General features: G+C 41.5%; 1 protein-coding gene across 2 annotated transcripts; it reads left to right on the forward strand.

The window, feature by feature from the left end:
- Positions 1 to 7442: 7442 nt before the first annotated feature.
- Positions 7443 to 15062, forward strand: LOC311272024 (breast cancer metastasis-suppressor 1-like protein-A). 2 transcript variants are annotated; one of them, XM_084378097.1, is made up of 11 exons: positions 7443 to 7719; positions 7960 to 8050; positions 9035 to 9162; positions 9409 to 9488; positions 9686 to 9782; positions 10445 to 10534; positions 10660 to 10724; positions 10816 to 10855; positions 11124 to 11253; positions 12872 to 12963; positions 13444 to 15062. In XM_084378097.1, the coding sequence occupies exons 1-11, from the start codon at positions 7584 to 7586 to the stop codon at positions 13566 to 13568; spliced, it is 1074 nt and encodes a 357-aa protein (XP_084234223.1). In that variant the 5' UTR covers positions 7443 to 7583; the 3' UTR covers positions 13569 to 15062. The 2 variants fall into 2 exon arrangements, with proteins under 2 accessions (XP_084234223.1, XP_084234224.1); XM_084378098.1 differs by lacking the exon at positions 13444 to 15062 and having other exon boundaries at positions 12872 to 13011.
- Positions 15063 to 19084: the final 4022 nt, after the last annotated feature.

Consider the following 19084-nt stretch of genomic DNA (forward strand, 5'->3'; position numbering starts at 1 on the left):
AACGGTGGGTCGGGCAGCGCTCGCTGTTTTAATGACGTGAGTCAAGCTTCAGCAGACTCAAACCACAAAGAACAAATGGACTTACATCATGTACGCCATCACATCTGACGTTATATTAAGAGAGTGATGAGGAGAAGACATGAATGAAATCACAGTGTGTGTGTGTGTGTGTGTGTGTGTGTGACCTTTACTCTCATGACCTATTCATTCAATGAGTAGCAAGGAAAAATAAACAGTACATGGATGATCTGTGCATTTCCTGGAACAAATAAGAAAACAGCTGCTCAAACAGATTTCTGTACCTGTAGAACAGAAAAGAGCTGAGTGATGTCCCTTTCTGTGACGCTCATGAGATTTTTTTGCTGGTGCGAGGAATGGGGGAAAAATAGTGTTTCTGCATCTTTCCTTTGCTTTAGCTTGTGAAAACCTGACAGAAGACATCTGAGACACGGGGCTGTTGACTGAAACTTTCAAACTGAGGTGAAAACGCAGCGATCCTCCCCTTTCGCTGCCTCAGTTTCGCACTGAATGTACAAATGTATATTTTTTCGGGGAAACGTGGGTGTTTTTTCGGTGAAGGGGTAATACCTTTATTTCCTACCCCAGGCATTCCCACAGTGTTAAACACACACACGCACATGCACGCATGCACGCACACACACACACACACACACAAACACAAACAAACACACACAAAGGAATTAATTGTAGGTGATACGATCTGTCCTACTGCCCTACTGCCACCAGGCATCTCTCACGGTCATATTACTATCAGGTTCATAGCTGTTGGTGAAGTCTTATAGCAACATGGAAATACTTTAAAGGGTCAGTTCACCCAAATTACCAAAAAACAACAACAACAAAAAAAGCACATTTCCTTACTACCTCTAGTGCAGCGGTCAGCAACCTTTAAAATCCCAAGAGTCATTTTGCCCCGTCTGGAGCTGCAAAACTTATTTGTTTCTAGAAAGTCTAATTTAGCCTATCAAGATTATTAATAGGCCTAAATGAACATTCATTTATATTTTCACATGATGTGACAAATCTGCAGAGGGCTACTTAGGCTGACAGAGACAGGTATTTGAACTTTGCATTTCCATTTTAATGATGCCATGTTGCATTGGTGCATTTATGAAATAAAAGAAGTACCTCCCTGTGTTTGTGAGTATGTACAAAATAAAAAGTAGCATAATCTGATGATAAATAAAACACATAGTGACGGCCTAGATTTAAAAAACAGTAAAAAAAAACAAAAAAAAAACAACAACAACAAAAAAACACACAGGACAGTTTAAATTTTATTTTAGTCCATTTCAGTGAGTTAATGCTTCTTTTTTAATCCTCAGCCACAGACAGTGATCAGCCCTCGGGCTTGAGCATAAAACACAGTGATATTAACTCATTAACAGATACAGTCCTGTGTGTAGGCTGCACATTTCTACTGTCGGAGAATGTAAGAGTCACTGTCGGCCTAAAACAGTGGTGATGATGATAAATCAATAATATATCAATAATAAAATATTATTAATTGCCATGTAAACTGTCAGAGCCACAGGGAGCCACTGCAGAGCTGCAGGTTGCAGACCCCTGCCCCTCGTGGTATCCAGCCATGAGCAGATGTTTTGTCTCTGAGATTTTCCAGTTTGTTAACACTTCGACTGGAATATTCAGATTTGCTTGCTTGCACTAGATACGAATATTGATACCACACTCATGACTCTTACTAGAGCCTGCAGGTGAATCACTTATCTTAGTTTAGTTTATCATAAAGACTGGAAACGGGGAAATAGCCTGGCTCGAGAAAAGTTGTGGTTTTATTGTCATCACTGTGAGATTACCAGATAATAAGTGAAGTTTTTAACACTTACAAATCAAACTAGATGAAACATGTTAAAAGAAAAGTTCAGCCAAAAATGAAAGTTCAATCATTATCAACTCACCCTCATGCTGATGGAAAGTCAGGTGAAGTTTTGTCATCTACGAAACATTTCTGGGGCTTCACAGCATTCACCTAAGAAGCTGAAGAAGATGGGGACTTGTTTTAAAATATTAAAATCAACAACTGAAAAAAAAAACATTGAATGACTTCAAATAGCTCACTGGAAGCCCTGGGATCCAAAATTGATTTAAAAATACAATCTTTACACCCTCAGTGTACTGTAGAGCTCGTTCACCTGCTTCAGACAAGGTGTTAAATTAACTAAAACTTCAGACAAGGTAACACTTTCAGCTTAAAAAATGGTGTAAATTACATTTAAAATCAAGTCCCTACTTGTTTTAGTTGTTAAGGAGAATGCTACAACCCCCCTTTGCTGTTGAGCTCCAGGAATATTTTGTGGACTACCAAACTTTCCATCGGTGTGAGGGGGAGTTGCCAATAACTGAATTTTCAATTTTGGGTGAACTTATCCTTTAATTAACGAGCTGCACAGGTACTGGTGCTGCAGACAGATTATTTACCCTTGGAGTGAACCATGCTAGCTGTTTCCTCCTGTTTACACTGTTTATGCGAAGCTAAGCTAACACCCTGCTAGCTGCTAGCATCAGATTTTTCCGATCTAGAAAGTCAAATAGCACATTTCCCGCCACATGTCAGCTGATACATGATCATTGAAATTTAAATTAACCACTTAAAACAAGTCAAAACGCAGTTAAAGGGGCGATACGTAAGAATTTAGGTTGAGGACGTTCTTAAATTAACTAAAATGATCAATAAAATGTGAAGACATAGCAGTTTTGACATTATGACGTCTATGTATTGTGTTGCAGCGATATCTACTGAAGTTAGCATGCTAACAAGCTTTCCCCTGGCCCGTCCCAGTCCAAAGGTCCAGTACTAGTGGTGTACACACTAACACTGTTCTGGTCCAAACCGATACCTCCACAGCTAACTGATCACTTACTTTGGTTGATCTGATGCCCTCTTTTTGGTTTTTGCGTATGAATTTGGCAGGTCGCCATTTCTTACATGTTGCACCAGGAGCTCCATGTCCGTGCACATGTAGAACCAAGAGCTCCGTAATGCACCGACGCAGTTAAATGGGTTTAAACAGGATCGTTGAAATTATTAATATAGTTTAACAGTGGTTTGCGGAGGAGGAATGCTAATGTTGGGGATTTACAAACCACCTTTTTTCTTGGCCTCGATTCAAATACTTTGCTGCTGCATATTGAACAAGCCGGAGATGTAAGAGCGAGGTTTTTTTTGAGGCATGAAAAGCTGCAGCAGTTCAAAGAGATGAGATAAAAAGCATCAGAGACCTACTTTAGCTTGTTTTTTGATAGTCATTCTTTTAATGGTAGGAAGCAAGTCCTCGCTCGCTCGCTCGCTCATCTCTACCTGCTGCTCATAGGTTGAGTCAATAATCAGATCGGCGGGCTTGTTGTGAAAGATGGATCACCGACATTCTTAGAATAGATTCTTTCAAAAAGAGTCACAACAACAGCTTTTTGAAAGGTTAAAGTGCGTCTGAAACTGCAAGTCTAAAATCACGTCAGTAGATACGAGGAAAGAAACGTAAGAATGTGTGGTTTGGGGAGATTGATTGACGTGATTACACATTGTTGTCACAACACCGGCTGCCCTGTGAGTGCACATGCAAAACAGCTCAAACAATGCAAATGCTTCTTCCAGGGTGCAGTTTTTTTTGAGTAGGAGGAGGCTTGAATAACATGCAAATTGACCACAAACTGTGTGCTTCACTGTTTTCGTTTTACTCCCATTCTTGAGTTTTTTCCTACATTCCCTTGTGAGCAACTTTATTAATAGTCCATTGTGTTAGTAGTCCCACTCTGGACTGTGTGAGACTGTGAGAAAAAGAGAAAAAGTTCACTATTATGAAATAAACCGCAAAGACAACTCAGACTTTCTGCAATCACGCTGTACTGCCCTGAATACAAATTAGAGCAGCAAAGTTTCCTGACACACTTACAGCCAGCAGTGTGAAAATGGATCTGACTGGCAGCGAGCTACACGCCACGGAAATAGTGAGGCTACAAGACAAAACCGCAAACCGACTGAGCAGCAAAGTCTTTTCTCGGTGTAAAATTCTCATGTCTGTTTTTTTGCATTGTGTGAGGCCCCGGTGTCTCGGTGTTGTGTCAGCCGGTGTGTCGCAAAGAAAACTCCAGCTTCTTGTTTGTGTGTTGATGATGACATACACTGGTTTGCTTGCAACTCAAATAAAGCCACATATTAATTAAATCAATCGTATAGAAAGCATTTATGTTCATTATTTATTCCTATTTAAAGTCTTTTCATTCATCCTTTTATTCCTAAATCCAGAAATCAATTCTTAAATCATGTTCCTATGATGATAGTTAATATTGTGTCTCTCTCATGACTTCTCTATGTTTCCACACTAGAATATCAATCAATCAATCAATCAAATTTTATTTGTATAGCACTTTACAATAGCCAGACGGTACCCAAAGTGCTTTATATCAAAACAATAAAATAATACATAAAAACAATACATAAAAAACACAGGAAAGTGCTACAGTGCTGCAAGAAAACACACAAAAGTGCTACTAGTGCTGCAGGGTGTTAAAGGCCCTCCAAAAGTGCATAAAGTAAAAAACAGGCAAAGTAAGTACACCTAAGAGCAGGACTACCCTAGTCAGAGTTAAATGCCAATCTAAAAAAGTGTGTCTTATAATTCACACTCTTCAGGAATGGATTTACAGCCAAAGAACCGGGGAGCTGCAGTTCAGCGAAGGTCTTTATCGCCCTCCTGTGCTGGAAATATGAATTGCAGGTCCTGGGATTGCATGTCTACTCTTAAACAATACACATTACTGGGGCAGAAACCTCTGTCAAAGTATATGTAATATTACATTTTTACATAGTGCATGTCCTTGGAAATACAGTGAGAAAAAATATGTGTGGGATTACCAGACAGAAAATGTTGCTTTACTTCATTTTTACTACGTTAATGCAGATATCAGACCAAAATCCAAGTTTTGTCATCTGACAATATTTCCATTCACAAGAATGTCATAATATATCCAGCGGGCTGCACAATCAATCGAAATATTACCAAAATCACAGTATGACCAAGTGCAATATCCAAATGTGTGCAAACAAAGCTTCATAATGAAGTACTGTAGAGCTGCAGAGGTGAGCAATAAATCTTCTTCTCCAGATGTACGAAAACATGTTTGTTGGATACAGACCCCAACAAATATCATCATGTCATCAGGATTTTATGCAAAAATAATTACGAAATGCAATATATGTCAAAATAATTGCAATATAATGTTTTTACCATATGAAGCAGCTCTCATTCCCACTCATACACGTGCAAGTGAAGTTGCTGGACGGGTTATGTTTAACATTTCCGGAGCAGAAAAAGTTCTTCTTCCAAACATGAACCGCACATCCTCATATAATCCCACACTATCATATCTGATGCAGAGGAGTCCTCATACAGCCCTTGTGCTTTGATGTAACCAGTAATTTGGCAGCACTCACTGTGATGCATACACAGTATATTATGCAGCTCTATATAAAACTCAAAAAGCAGGTTAAACATATACAGGGAGAGGTTTAGACATTCAAACTAGGCCTACTAAAGATCGGCATCTCAAAAATGAGGCATCTAAAGGAGTTTATCCTGCAAACAAGGTAAAAGTTTCATGTTAAGGGTGTGTCTTATGTCTGCATCTGAATTAATCGCAACATAATATTCCTTAAATGCAAAAGAAACCCAACAATAGAAGCTCCTCTCTTCCTCTCCAACTGTCAGTGATCACGCACTGTTAGACAACACCACGGCTCCAGCCTCCACCCACTCCTCCGTCTCCCCGTCTGTCCATCAATCCCACCCAGGTGACTGAGAAGAGAGTCGAGCAGCGATCCGTGACAGCTTTCGCCCCGGGGTGCCTGAATCATCTGCCAGTCAGATAGCAAAAGGCTCTCTGGCACCTCTTCAACACCCCCCTGCAGCTGTACAGGGTGCCTCCACCATGAAAAAAACCCTCCTGTCTGCTCCCAGCGCCAAAAAAAGGTATTCAAGCTCCCTGACAGGCTGTGATGATGGCGCTGACAACATGTATTAAACATCTTTGAGTCTCGACCTGCAGGTCTCAGTCGTGAGTCAGCAGTCAGCACATATGATACTTCCTCTGTGGTGTGCTACCCACCCACCTCAGCTTCCTCAGCAGCAGTGTTCACTCTCTGCTGTAGATTTATTCTAGATTTGCAGGTAAAAAGACAAGAACTCATAAAAATGTACCATTTTCTAATAAGCCAGGATTTACAGGATTTATAAGCTGTAATTAATAGTTTTATTAATGTTATAGGCCACTTACTAAGACTTTATTGGGGTGCTAGTTTGTGAAAATGTGCTAATAAATATCTAAATGTTAGTTATTAATAAAGGATGATAAACCTTTAAATGTAATAAACCATGAACGAAGGAAGAAGACTTTGACTTTCTATTACGCTCTCAGTAAAAGTTAGCGAGTCATCCACAGTTATAAATGCTTTGCAGTTTCACATGACACTACGTTGTTGATTAATGAATGTAGGTGCAGATGCTCTACAGTCCTGGTCCAGAAGGTCAAGGGTCAAACTGTCCAGTGAGGCGTCTTCAGAGAGCTCGTGAGGAAGTCCAGAGTGTTGTACTAGACGTTTTCCAATCAGCTTCACTGCAGTCAGACTGATGCAGCTGTTCTTATTCTCAAGGTGTGTGAAGGCTGAGTGGAGGGCAGTGGATGTGGCATCCTCTGCGGACGAGACGATGTGCTAAAGTAGGCCTCCAGTACTTACTTTGTTATATTCCATCATTTCTTAATAAATCTCTGAAGCATTAGTAAATAATTTAATAACCATTGTTAAATCTATTTGTTGCAGCTGACAATAACTTTATAAAGGGTGAATTAAAAAGCAGTACCCTAAAAGATAATGGGTTCATGAAGAATCTCACAAAATAAATAAATAAATAAAATGAAACGATGGTGGCCAAAAATAGACTTGAAGAAACAAAGTAAAATCATAAAAAATAATTAAATGATTATAAAACATCCAACACTCCCTATATATGCTTTATTTTTCATTAGATCAAAGTCATGGTGGTCTGCAGTTCTTCATACTTGGAAATAAAGAGTAGTCGCTTTAATTTTTATTGTTTGTATTAAGTTGAATCTTTTTAAAAATATAATAAACATGTGTTTTTAAAATACTTTCACTGTTTAAAGGGTCTAACAGAGCCTTTACTCTGTAAATCTGCAGTAAGAAGGATTTATTTAAGTGTGAAAGCAAAACATAACCTAATAAAGCATCACAGGTACATTTACATACCTGCACGTACAGGATGTGTGAAGTATCAAGAAAAAGTTAAATGAACTACAAATCCCGAGAATCTTGACGTGGCACTTGGTTACCCGTACCGACATCTGATTGGACAGGCTCAGTAAAGCGCTCTGTGATTGGCCAACGGTGGCCATGTTTGCGTTACCAGCTGTCTAGATGCGAGCTAGCTAACCGGTTAGCTGTCTGAGGTGTATTTGCCTCATTATTCGGGCTGAAAACAACGAACAGCCCTTCCACCCGGTCAGCACCGGCTCATCTGGACCTCACGATGCCGGTTCACTCCCGGGAGAAGAAAGAAAACAACCACGAAGACATGGAGGTGGATTTTCCCGAGCAAGACGGCAGCAGCACAGACGAGGAGGACACTGTTAGCTCGTCCGTGTCTGAAGATGGAGACAGCTCGGGTAGGAAAAAAACAGGCCTTAAATATCAACCCACAGCTGAAATATTAAGATATGCTTCTCTGTCAGACATGGCTCCGACACAATATGTGGCTGTTCAGGAAAATGAGCTCACATTTTTATCAAGGGGGTGGATACAGGATGAGGTGGAGGTGCTATGATGTTGATGTCTGTGGGTGAAGGTAAAGGCTGCTGATGTGGATGTGGAGGTGATGTCCAACCTGTCATTGTGTATGTGAACAGAGATGGACGATGAGGACTGCGAGAGGAGGAGGATGGAGTGTCTGGACGAGATGACCACCCTGGAGAAACAGTTCACTGACCTGAAGGAGCAGTAAGTCATGCAGCTTTCAGCTTCTGCTGTCTGAGCTGACTGAATACTTTACTTCATGTTACAGGTGAACTTCCACCAGGTGTGTGCCTGAGATGCATCTGGATGCTTGGCGTACTCTCTCCAAGTCACCGTAGACATCCATCATTAACTGCCGTTAGCATTTATAATGATGGGCCGTGCACTGAAGACTCACCTGGTTCACCTGGCTGTCTTCTGCAGGGACCGTTCTCTGCGCCGCTGTTAATAAACAGTAATGTTGGTTATAAACTCGTCAGTCACCAGCAAACTGCTTGTAAGATCTTGGATTGTGCGCGTCAGATGTAAACTTCCCTGTCGGCCATGTTGACATTAAACAGACCATCATTGTGAGAAGAGATGAACACAATTCAATCTTTAAGGTTACAAATTGCCCGTAAAATGATTGACTATATTATAAAAAGCCATTTAAACTCATATCTAAATCATATTTTAAATGCTGCTGAAATGTTTGGCTGTTTTTCTAAGCAGTCTGAACATCGACAACAACTCACCAACCATAAGTCAACAAACAACAATTATTGAAAACTACATTCTTCTAAAATCTTCATGCAACAGTTAAACAGCATTATTAACTAATGCTCTAGCAACATTTGAATAACCAAGACATGATGACATTCCAGCGCAAGCTCTGTCAATGTTATTTAAATGTGCGCCCTAATAAATTGATAATAACGAGTATAACTGACTAGTTTATCTGGTGCTGACTGGTGAGGACACCTCCCTAATTTTGAGGTGAAATTCTGTTTTGAAAGTGCTAATAATGTTTTCAGCTCGGCTGTTGCATCCAATAAAAACTCTCCTGTTGTAGACGTGCCACAGCGACCCATCTATAATTTTGTTATTCTGGAGACCAGTGAGAGATTTCTGCATCTGCTCGGCTCATTTTAATGCTCAAGTAGTGTAAGTTTATGAATCGATGTGCCTCCTCGTGTTTTCAATGTTCAGGTTGTACAAGGAGCGTCTGAGCCAGGTGGACATCAAGCTGCAGGAGGTGATGGCAGGCTGTGCCCAGGAGTACCTGGAGCCTTTAGCCAACCTGCAGGAGAACATGCAGATCAGAACCAAAGTAGCTGGTGAGTCAAAGTAACATACGTGAATATTTAGATCTGACTTAATGTGACCGACTTTGACGCTACATCGACGTCAGCCACTTGAGACAATGTGGACAGTTTCACCACTATTTTGGTAAAAATGATATGAAACTCATACACTGTGGAACTAAAACTTGCTTTTTTGCAGTTAAAGGTCAATTGTTTTGTTTTTTATGTAATCTTTCAGCTGGCTGCTTCATGTTGATCTAATGCTTGAATGCTTCACAGGGATCTACAGAGAGCTGTGCTTGGAGTCGGTGAAGAACAAGTATGAGTGTGAGATCCAGGCTGCCTGCCAACACTGGGAGGTGAGAGGTCACCGAATGAGTCAGGGCGTCCACGTCAAACCACATTTTGTTCAGATAGATTTTTCTCTTTACAGTGTAGGAACTACGCAGTGCCACAGTGTCCACTACCTCAACAGACTGATTGAACCCACAGTAACTACTCCTGGAGATGGTTTTTAATGGTTTTCCAACCAGTGTGTCTCGTTTCTGTCTCCTAGAGTGAGAAGCTGCTGCTGTTTGACACTGTGCAGAGCGAGCTGGAGGAGAAGATCAGACGACTGGAGGAAGACAGACACAGTATTGACATCACTTCAGGTACCGACCAGGGCTGCAACCAGCAGCTGTCTGAAATGTCTTTTTTGATTATTTATCAAATAAAAAGCATCAGAGGTCGGGCCTACAGTGACCTCCTGACATCTGGACAGCATCTCCAGAACCAACTGTATTCAGGTTATAATGTTCAGAAAGAGAGAAAAGTAGTCTTCACATTTGTTTTTAATATTTGGTTTAAGGGCTGCAGCTAAGGATTATTTTCATTGTCTGATTATCCGTCAGTTAATTTCTCAATTAATCGATTAGTTGTTTGGTCTATAAAATGGCAGATAATGGTGGAAAAATGTCATTCAGTGTTTCCCAAAGCCCAAGGTGACGTCCTCAAATGTCTTGTTTTGTCCACAACTGATAGATATTCAGTTTATTGTCCCAGAGGAGTAAAGAAACCAGAAAATATTTTACATTTAACAAGTTGAAATTAGAGAACTTAGATTTTTTTTCAAAGTACAAGTACTAATATAGCGAAGATACAGGGTACAGTTAGTGTTGTTAATGAATAATCACTGAATAAAGGCTGCAGATTTGATTAAAATGCAAAGTTTGCACTTAAAATCTATAAAACAGATGTTTGAAACATGATGCAAATGTCCTCCAGGAGGACGTGATTCCTCTCCTCTCTCTGATTCGTCCTCTCTGTTTTCCAGAGTTGTGGAATGATGGATTGCACTCACGGAAAAACAAGAAGAAAGACCCGTTCTGCCCCGTCAAGAAGAAGAAGCCTGTTGTTGTTTCTGATATCCTTTTCCCTTTGTCCCGTCCTTGTCTCATTACTCCCATCATTCATCTGCACCACAGCGACGTCCTGTTAAGATGTTTTACCGTCGCTTCTCTGTATATTCTTCCTTAACCGCTCTTTCACGGCCTTATATCGTTTACATGCTGCAAGATCTGGATATTCTTGAAGACTGGACCGCAATACGAAAGGTATTTTTGTACACGGACGATGAGATCACTTGGCGAATGTTTTGGAGTTGTGATTTGACCTTTCCCGTCTGTTTCCTCTCCCTCCTCGCAGGCGATGGCATCACTGGGGCCACACAGGGTGAAGGTGGATGGTAAGAGTTTTCTTCTCGTCCTTGGTTACAGTCAATATCTGGCTGAGTGCAGCGATCGACCCGCAGTCACACAGGAGGAGCTGATTCAATACTTTGAGCTAAAAGTACTCAAGCTCATAGTTGAAAAGGAGACGAGTGTTGCCTCCTCATCTGTCTTTGTCTCTCCTCCTGTCCTTCTTTTTTTATATTTCCTCTAAACTTCTACTGTCCCTGCTGTGCATGTTGTCTTCTTCATGTCCTTATTTTCCTTGAAATTCTCTCCCTGCAGTTCCTGCAGTCAAGCCTGACAGACATCACCATGTGGCGCGCTCCGAGGACGGTCGACTTTTCTATGACAACCAGTGGTACTGCAGGGGACAGGCCATCTGCATCAACAGGAAGGACGAGTACCCGACTAGGTGTGTGTGTGTGTGTGTGTGTGTGTGTGTGTGCGTGTCTGAGCAGAGTTAAAAAGCTCTTTGGAATAATGAGAGGGAGTGATGATTATGGTTGTAGCCTGTGTGAGTTATAATGCTAACCGATGTGTGTGCTCATCTGTGACAGTCTGTATTTCTGACTCATTGTGTGTGTGTGTGTGTGTGTGTGTGTGTGTGTGTGTGTGTGTGTGTGTGTGTGGCTGAGGTGTGGCAGCACATGGAGGATTTATTTGTAATGGAAATGATCGGGGATGGATTTAAACAAAGACTGAATGATTGTGATGCCACAGTCTGTCCTGTGTGCTGTCAGGACAGGACGCTCGGTGTTTTGATGTCAGTTTTCTCACCAGCCTCCCTCAACAGTGCTGATTGGTGACAGAAATGCAACAGGCGGCTGCTGAACATCATACCAGAGAGTGTGTGGACATTTAGATGAAATGCATGCTGACGTCTGTCCATACATACGTGCTTATTCCTTAAATCAAATCTTGTTCTATACGTTTCTGTACACACGTAAACGGTGTATTAGGTCACAGAAAAGGGACCTTTTGGAAAACTCCCACCAGAAAAGTGATATAACTCCATTGTCAGTGTCTGGACGGCAGATGCAGAGTTTTCTTTTTTTGAAGCGATGACGCAGACACCCACTTCCTCAATAGGTCTTATGAGTGTATAAAGCATCACTGACTAATGTGAACTTGGAGTATGTGTCATGATATTGGAGTATTTGAGTCTGTGCACTGATGGAATGGACGTCGTCTATATTTAGGGAGACACACGCTGACATTTATAATACAGTGATGGAAAAACGGCATTAGATGCATTATCCAGGAGGGTTCTGTGAGGAGCAGTCACGTATCCCTGACTCGTTCATGGCATTTTCTTGTTTTTGTTTTAAAAACCTTGTTACCAAAAATACCCTGTGTACATGTTGACTAGTCCTAAATACTTTTAATGTTTGAGTGTGTCGTTAATGGACAGTCAGTGGACGAATGAAATGGAGAAACTACTTGCAGCTGGAAAAAAAATGTGGGTGGCGGTGGAAGAGCTCCAGAAAGATCTTGGAAACAAAAATGTTCGAAGAATTCAGTCTGAAATGAGACGTTTAGCTTTGTTTGTGTTGAGTTTAACTTACAGTGAGATTCTGAAGGCCCAGTTTGATAATCCCCTCTCATCACACCTCATCATCTCCCGTCAGTATTAAGCATTTAGTCTTTTTAGTATGTATTATTTACGACAGAGATGTGCTCATGCAGTCAGATTTATAAGGCTGTGCATGCACATGCTCTTGTTTTTATAAATCTGTATCATTGTGAACTGGTCACACATGCACAAACCTGATTTATAATAACTTCTGCTTTATATTTAGCAGCCTGACATCATTGAAAAAACTTGAAATGATATTGTGGATGTCTGTGAACATGAACATTAAGATTTTATTCTATGTTTCTATCATAATTAGTTAATGTTACACAGTCCTTTAGACCTTCTCTGTAAAAACATCCTAAATTCTGTAAAAACTGTTTGAGTGACTTGTGCGTCCTCTCTGTTGTTTGTGAGGATCGTGTGCTAATATAGTTGTGTGTCTTGTGTCCCGCAGCGCCATCATCACCACCGTCAACAACGACGAGGTGTGGTTCAAACGACTGGACGGCACCAAGTCGAAGCTGTACATCTCCCAGCTGCAGAAAGGCAAATACACAATCAAGCACTCGTAAAAAGAAAAACCACACACACACACACACACGCATACAGGCAAAGACCATCATCTCTGCTGTGTTTCTTTATGTCTCCTCTCCGAGTGGTATCTTTTTCTACATTACGCCATATGTGCAGTCACACACACAAAACACAGCTAACTTCAATCCCTCTGTGCAAACGTAACAAAAGAAAAAACTGTCTCACAAACAAATATCAACTTATTCAGCTCTAAGGAGACGATCTTCTCTGTAAATATGTAGGTATGTTGATATTACTGACAAGGTCACAAAGTGTCATTTTCTCTGGAACGGAGATCAATGCAACGTGCTGCTAAAATCAAAAACAAAGGGAGAAGAACCGGAGCAGTAGCGAACTGTGAACGGCGGAGCTCAGTCGCGTGCCTTTCTGAGACAAGACAATGCCTGAACTATTAATATCAATGCAGTGAAGCCTTACTCTGTACTGTGTTAGCACCAGGAGGACTGAAGCGGGTCAATGAACGAGTGAGTGTGAACCCCCCCCCCCGCCCGATCCATGTGAGGATGCCGTCAGCGGTGTGTTTGATTCGCCTCTGCGGACGCACCGGTTACATTTGAAAATGTCATGCTTCACAGAGCCTGATAAATCTGTGCTAGGATCCCCAGGGAGGCCAGTTTGAGATAGTGTTTGATTTATCGCACAAGTGTCAATGCGGAGATGGAGAATGATTAATCAATTTTTGAGTAAATGATTACAACGTGAGCATAATGAGATAAAACTATTCTTCGAGAAAACACCCGGGGGTTCTGTTGGAACCCACTTGGGGAGCCTCTGTACTAAATGATCTCTTGATGTCTTGATGTGTTAGTCTAATTTTCACAGCACTATATTTTAAGTTCAAACAGAGGCCAGCCACATGCACTACGCAAAAACCTAGACAGTAACAGGAGGTGCCCTTGTACATAGAGATGACTGTATGTTTTTCAGTATTTCACTGTGATTCTTCCCTCCATCTCCTATAATGTTGTCTGCTAGTGCCTACAACTCACTATTGAAGGCAGGATCCAGGCTCCAGCTGCCTCAGATTTGTAACTCATAGTGCCATTTTTTCATTTTTTTTGTCTTTATTCAGACCATTTTGTGTGTGCTATGAACATAAGAGCTGAAAGGACTGGTTATCAGGTCCTGCAGTGTTAATGTAACACCTCTGACAAATCAAAAGTATCTCCTGTTCCCCGTCCGTGTTCCTCCCTCTGTGCTGTCACTTCTCTTTCCCTATTCCCCTTTGTCTTCCCCTTGAGCCGTCAGTGAAAAAGGTTCCTCATCGTTGACGTATTAACAGTTCAATGAGAAAGAAAGGTGAAGAGATTTTTTAAAAAATGTATCTACAATCCGTCCGATCAAACCCTTCTTTGTTTTTGTAAATGATACTTGATTTAATGGAGGGGATCTTGCTTTGTGTTGTGTTTACAGTGCTTTATATACGTATTTTGGTAACACTTTATAATAACCATCATTATTAAATGGTAATTAATAGATAATTAAACCTTAGTTGATAGTTATTTCACTGTTAATAAATAATGAAATCCCTTTTAAACCATTTATTAAGCAACTGATGTTTAAAATGCTTCGTAAAAGGTTAATAAATGCTTCGTAGTTCATCTATAAACCTTATTTTGACGGCCATTATAAAGTTGCAACTGGTTATAAACTTTTACATTTCATAATAAATTAAGCAATAATAAATGTCATTGTTTGTTAAAAGTGAAGTAACTACTAACTAAAGTGTAACTAACAATAAATGAACCATTTATTAATGATGTCTGTCATAAAGTGTTACCCATATCTCAAAGTGTTACCTGCCAATAAAAGAGAAGTGCTTGCAACATTATTTCATAAACATGCAGTGTACGTGAGGCCGGGTGTGGCTTTCACTGAGAACAACTTTCGATAGTTCGTTGCAAGTTTTCATTTCTTGTTTTTTGTTTTGACATTTTTATGAACTATGGTTCCATCAAAGTAAAAAAAAAACCGGAAAAAAAAAACCATGTGACATTGTGCCAATGCATGTACAGCTGATTAAAGATTTTGTTTGTATCATTTGAAAAAGAGTCAAACGTGCAAGTTAACAATTATTCATCCTTTTATATCCAAAAGAGAGCAGAGAAACTTAAAGCAGCACTATGTAACTTTTAGAGTAGTTCTGGAGAAAGTACTTGATTGTTGAGTTTCATTCCCAGATCGTCAAATACCAACGTTTTGGGTTAATGTTTCGGGTCCGACGCCAAAGACAGAATTTGGTGTTTGATTTTGATTTGGCATGAGACTGGTGTACCCCGCCACTCACCCCATGTGACCTTGGATGATGGATGGATGGATGGAAAGAGACTCAACAATCGACTATCTTTCTGCAAAAAGTTACATGGTGTTGCTTTAACTTGAGTTGAATTGTGTTTCCGCTACACTTTCAAAGGCTTTCTGTCTGCATTTCTAGCAAAAAAGGAAGAAGTGTCTGTGCATTTAGATGATTACAGTATCAACCTTCACTGCTCAGCTTCAGTCAAGCTAATTTCCTTTTCATGGCCTTAAGAGCTTTTGGATAAAATAAGAATATCAGAGCTTTGCAAAGAACTTAAGTATCCGATTTGGATTTGGGCCAGCATGCACAGAAAAAAAGCCCCGATACAATCTTATATAATACTCCAGTGTACAAAGAGAGAAAGTCCCTGACAGTGCTCAACCCAAAGTCACCCCTGAGGTTCGCTGAACTCTGGCTCCACTCCTCTGTGACAAAAAAAAAGAAAAAAGTGGTGTGTATTTGGGAGAAACATGCTGAGCTAGTCCTATTTGATAATGGCTCTTTTCCTTTCAGTCACTTATTTCTGCCAGAGGGACACTCACTAGATTAACACCACATACCGGTATTGATTCAGGATCTACGCTGATGTACCATTTTCTTGCCCTCCCCTCACACTCCATCTGCCTGGCCTTGGGCCTCTGCACACACCTCATGCAGAACCACTGCAACCTTTGATTGATCTATTGGGAATATTGATTAGGTGTGGCACTGTAGCCAGAAACTCAAAGCGATCAATTCAGAGCCTAATTGGTTAAAATTCCCATTTAGATAGAGCTTTATAACCAAAACTGGTGTGTTAAATGAATATTCTTTGCTCTAATTCACCACACGGTCACGCCGGGTCAAGACCATGAAGTTTCATGAAAGAGAAAGTATCTTAAAATCCCACACTTCAAACCACCAATTAGATCTGCCTTGCACTCCCCCTGTTGCACCACCACTTTTCAGGCCAGAAGGTGTCAGTAGTGCTCCACAGTGGAGAGGCAGCAGCCTCTGCACTGGTTGGGAGGAGGGAGGTGGTCTGTGAATCTGGGGCACCCTGCTGCTGAAGCCCTCCAGCTGATGAGAGAGAGAGAAAGAGAAAGAGAGGGAGAGAGGAGGGATGAAGGCACAGTTTGATCACAGCTCGCTGGCCACGTCTGCTACCGCAACAGAGAGAGAGAGAGAGCAGAGAAAGAGGAAAATCCCCATCACCGCGTCAAAGACAGCAGCAGCAAACAAGCAGCAGGACTGTCTGTATCTCGACACGCCATGCAGCATCTCTTCAGAGCTTTCCTTGAATCTGCTTCACGCACTCCTGTGATCGTGCACATGCACCCTTGTGTATGTATGAGTATGGTCAGAAATAGACGTAACATGCTTACAAAATGCACATAAACACACACACACGTCACAGCAAAGGACACTATTTTCTTGTGTGGTTCTTAATAATGATTCTGATTGAATCTGGATTCTCGTCCCTGAGTTTTTCTGGCCATCTACAGCCCCATCTATACTTAATGAGTAACCAGAACTGGAGGGTCATTGGGACGTGTTTACTGCAACACTGGGGCTAATTAGACCGTGAAAGTGTCACACTGTGCTAAATTCTTTATATCCCTTCCCCTTCTGTGTGATGTATGTGTGTGCATCGCTGTGCATTTTCAAGAGACCGTGTATGCAAATCTCTCTGTGCATGCATGCATGTTGCTGTGTGCCAGGCCCGTGCGTGGGCGTGTACCTTTGATGCCGATTGTGTAAGAGAATGTTAAATGCATACATCTGTAAGTTTACATCAAAGGGATGAGGCAAGCTGCTCATCAGCAGCGTAAGTTGAACAGAGAGATGAGAGCGACGTGGATTCAAGTGGACAGTGCTGCAGCCTGCAACCTGTGATCTAAATGAGTCTGCTATCACCTCGCTTAGGTGTGGCAGTGGCCTAGAAACCACCATCAGCATCAGGCTATAGCTCTTTATTTATCTCACACTGTCCATGCTGTCTCTTCTTGCTTGATGTTGGCCTTCTTGCCCATCACACTTGTCAAGTAAGTTTCTATGCCGCCTATTGGAGAAGAAACATTTTATTTAGGTCATGGCCTGGACACTAAACATTAAAGCTGTACATACCCTCCATTTACGTATTAATCTATTCCATGCAAGCTGGCTGACGGACATGGTTTCAGAGTGGCTGCGAGTGGGACAAAAGTAGTGGGAACACAACCACACCTAATAAAATCCCATTAATCTTTTAGAATTTAGGCACCCGTTCCTTTCAAGTGCAAGTCATTTCCACACATTTGTACTGTTTGTCAAGTAAAAATAATAAATGATTCACTTTTAAGGAGCTCAAGCATAAGTAATGACGCTTCTCCCACAAAGCGACAAATGTCTTGTCAGGAAAAATGTCAAATTCAAGTTGAATAAAACAATGTAGTGCATCCCTTAGGATGACATTTAAAATGTGCTGGGAAAGTAGTTGTATTAGTCAACTTAAGATGGCACCTGTGATTGAGAGTTAGCAAAAGAGGAAAAAAAAGTCTAAATCCAACTGTAGGTTACCGAAAGGTCTATCTTACCAGGCATCGACTTCACAAGCTGTACAACAGACGCACAACACAGATTCAGTATCTACCAAGATGCTCCTGAGTATTCTTCTGCCAGCATCTTGTGTCCACTACCAAGCCCTCTTTTCAATGAGGTGCCAGCACTGGTTTGACTATTTCTAGTGTTTTTACATGATGGGGCTCCATATTTGGTAAGAACATAGAGCCATGTGTAGCAGTTCTTCTCCCGACCTTCTGCTCCCATGTATGTAACGCCAACCCTATTCCTGCTCCCCTTGCCAAGTTTGTCAAGAGTACATGACAAGCATCGCCCCCAACTCCAGTTTTGTAGACTTAAAGCAAATGAACAGGAAGACTGGCGTGCTGTGTCATGGCATCTGTCCACGCATTGGTGCATTGACACTGTGGCTTGGCATCTATGACTCACCCCTGACCTCTCATTTGTGTCCTGGTATTTGAAAACTGCCTCGTGCAAGAACGATGGACAAGACCAAGGAACAGCATCCAACAATATCTCACTTGTAAACATTAGCAATCACAGTTTTGCTGTCTCTCAAACAACAGGAGAGGTCTTTGATGGCTGAAAACTACTATCGGAGTATCTCAGGTCTGGCAGGGTATATTTCCTAGAGCAGTGGGATCGGGCAGTCTTCCTGGCTACCCAGCTCTTCCCTGAAAGAAATCTAGTGACCCAAAGACCCTCAGAGCCAGGAAGATGGCTACTGTGAAGTCAGTTCAAAGAATGCAGCATGGTAGAGAAGTGACAGCCTTTGACTGTCATGCCTCAAAGCAGCACACCTACTCCCTACCCACCAAAGATCATCCACCCTTGGGAATAGCGATGTTTTCTCATGGGGCATGGCCAAAAAGGCTGCTTAACATTTTGCATCCCCTCCATCTGATTCTTTAGCTGTCAGAGAGTCAGACAGGAGGAACTGCCTGTCAGCCTCTTAGACTGAGCAACAGTCTTAAGGCATGCTGTTGTATCAATGCTAATGCAAGCTAAAAATCCCCCAAACTGGGGAGTGTTGTCACAGGTGAGTGGCATGACTGGCACAGTGCTGAACTTCAGGACAGCCTCTCAAGTCTTGGGTCCTGAGATGGACAGGGTGCATGTTGGATTGACTCCAGCACTGATGGAGAAAAGTCCTGGAAATGGCTGGGCTTTCCAGAAGGTGTGTGAGGAGAGGGGCTGGGCCATGAGAGCTCCCCCATGTGTTCTGTTCTCTCT

The sequence above is a fragment of the Pagrus pagrus genome, assembly GCF_965226575.1.
Source record: "Pagrus pagrus genome assembly, chromosome: 16".
Lineage (NCBI taxonomy): Eukaryota > Metazoa > Chordata > Actinopteri > Spariformes > Sparidae > Pagrus > Pagrus pagrus.

Excerpts from the sequence above, each read along its gene's own strand:
- LOC311272024 (XM_084378097.1), top strand. The coding sequence starts at position 7,584 with ATGCCGGTTCACTCCCGGGAGAAGAAAGAAAACAACCACGAAGACATG. Across the intron at positions 7,720-7,959 it reads TGAAGATGGAGACAGCTCGG|AGATGGACGATGAGGACTGC; the intron begins GTAGGAAAAAAA and ends GTATGTGAACAG. Across the intron at positions 9,163-9,408 it reads GATCAGAACCAAAGTAGCTG|GGATCTACAGAGAGCTGTGC; the intron begins GTGAGTCAAAGT and ends AATGCTTCACAG.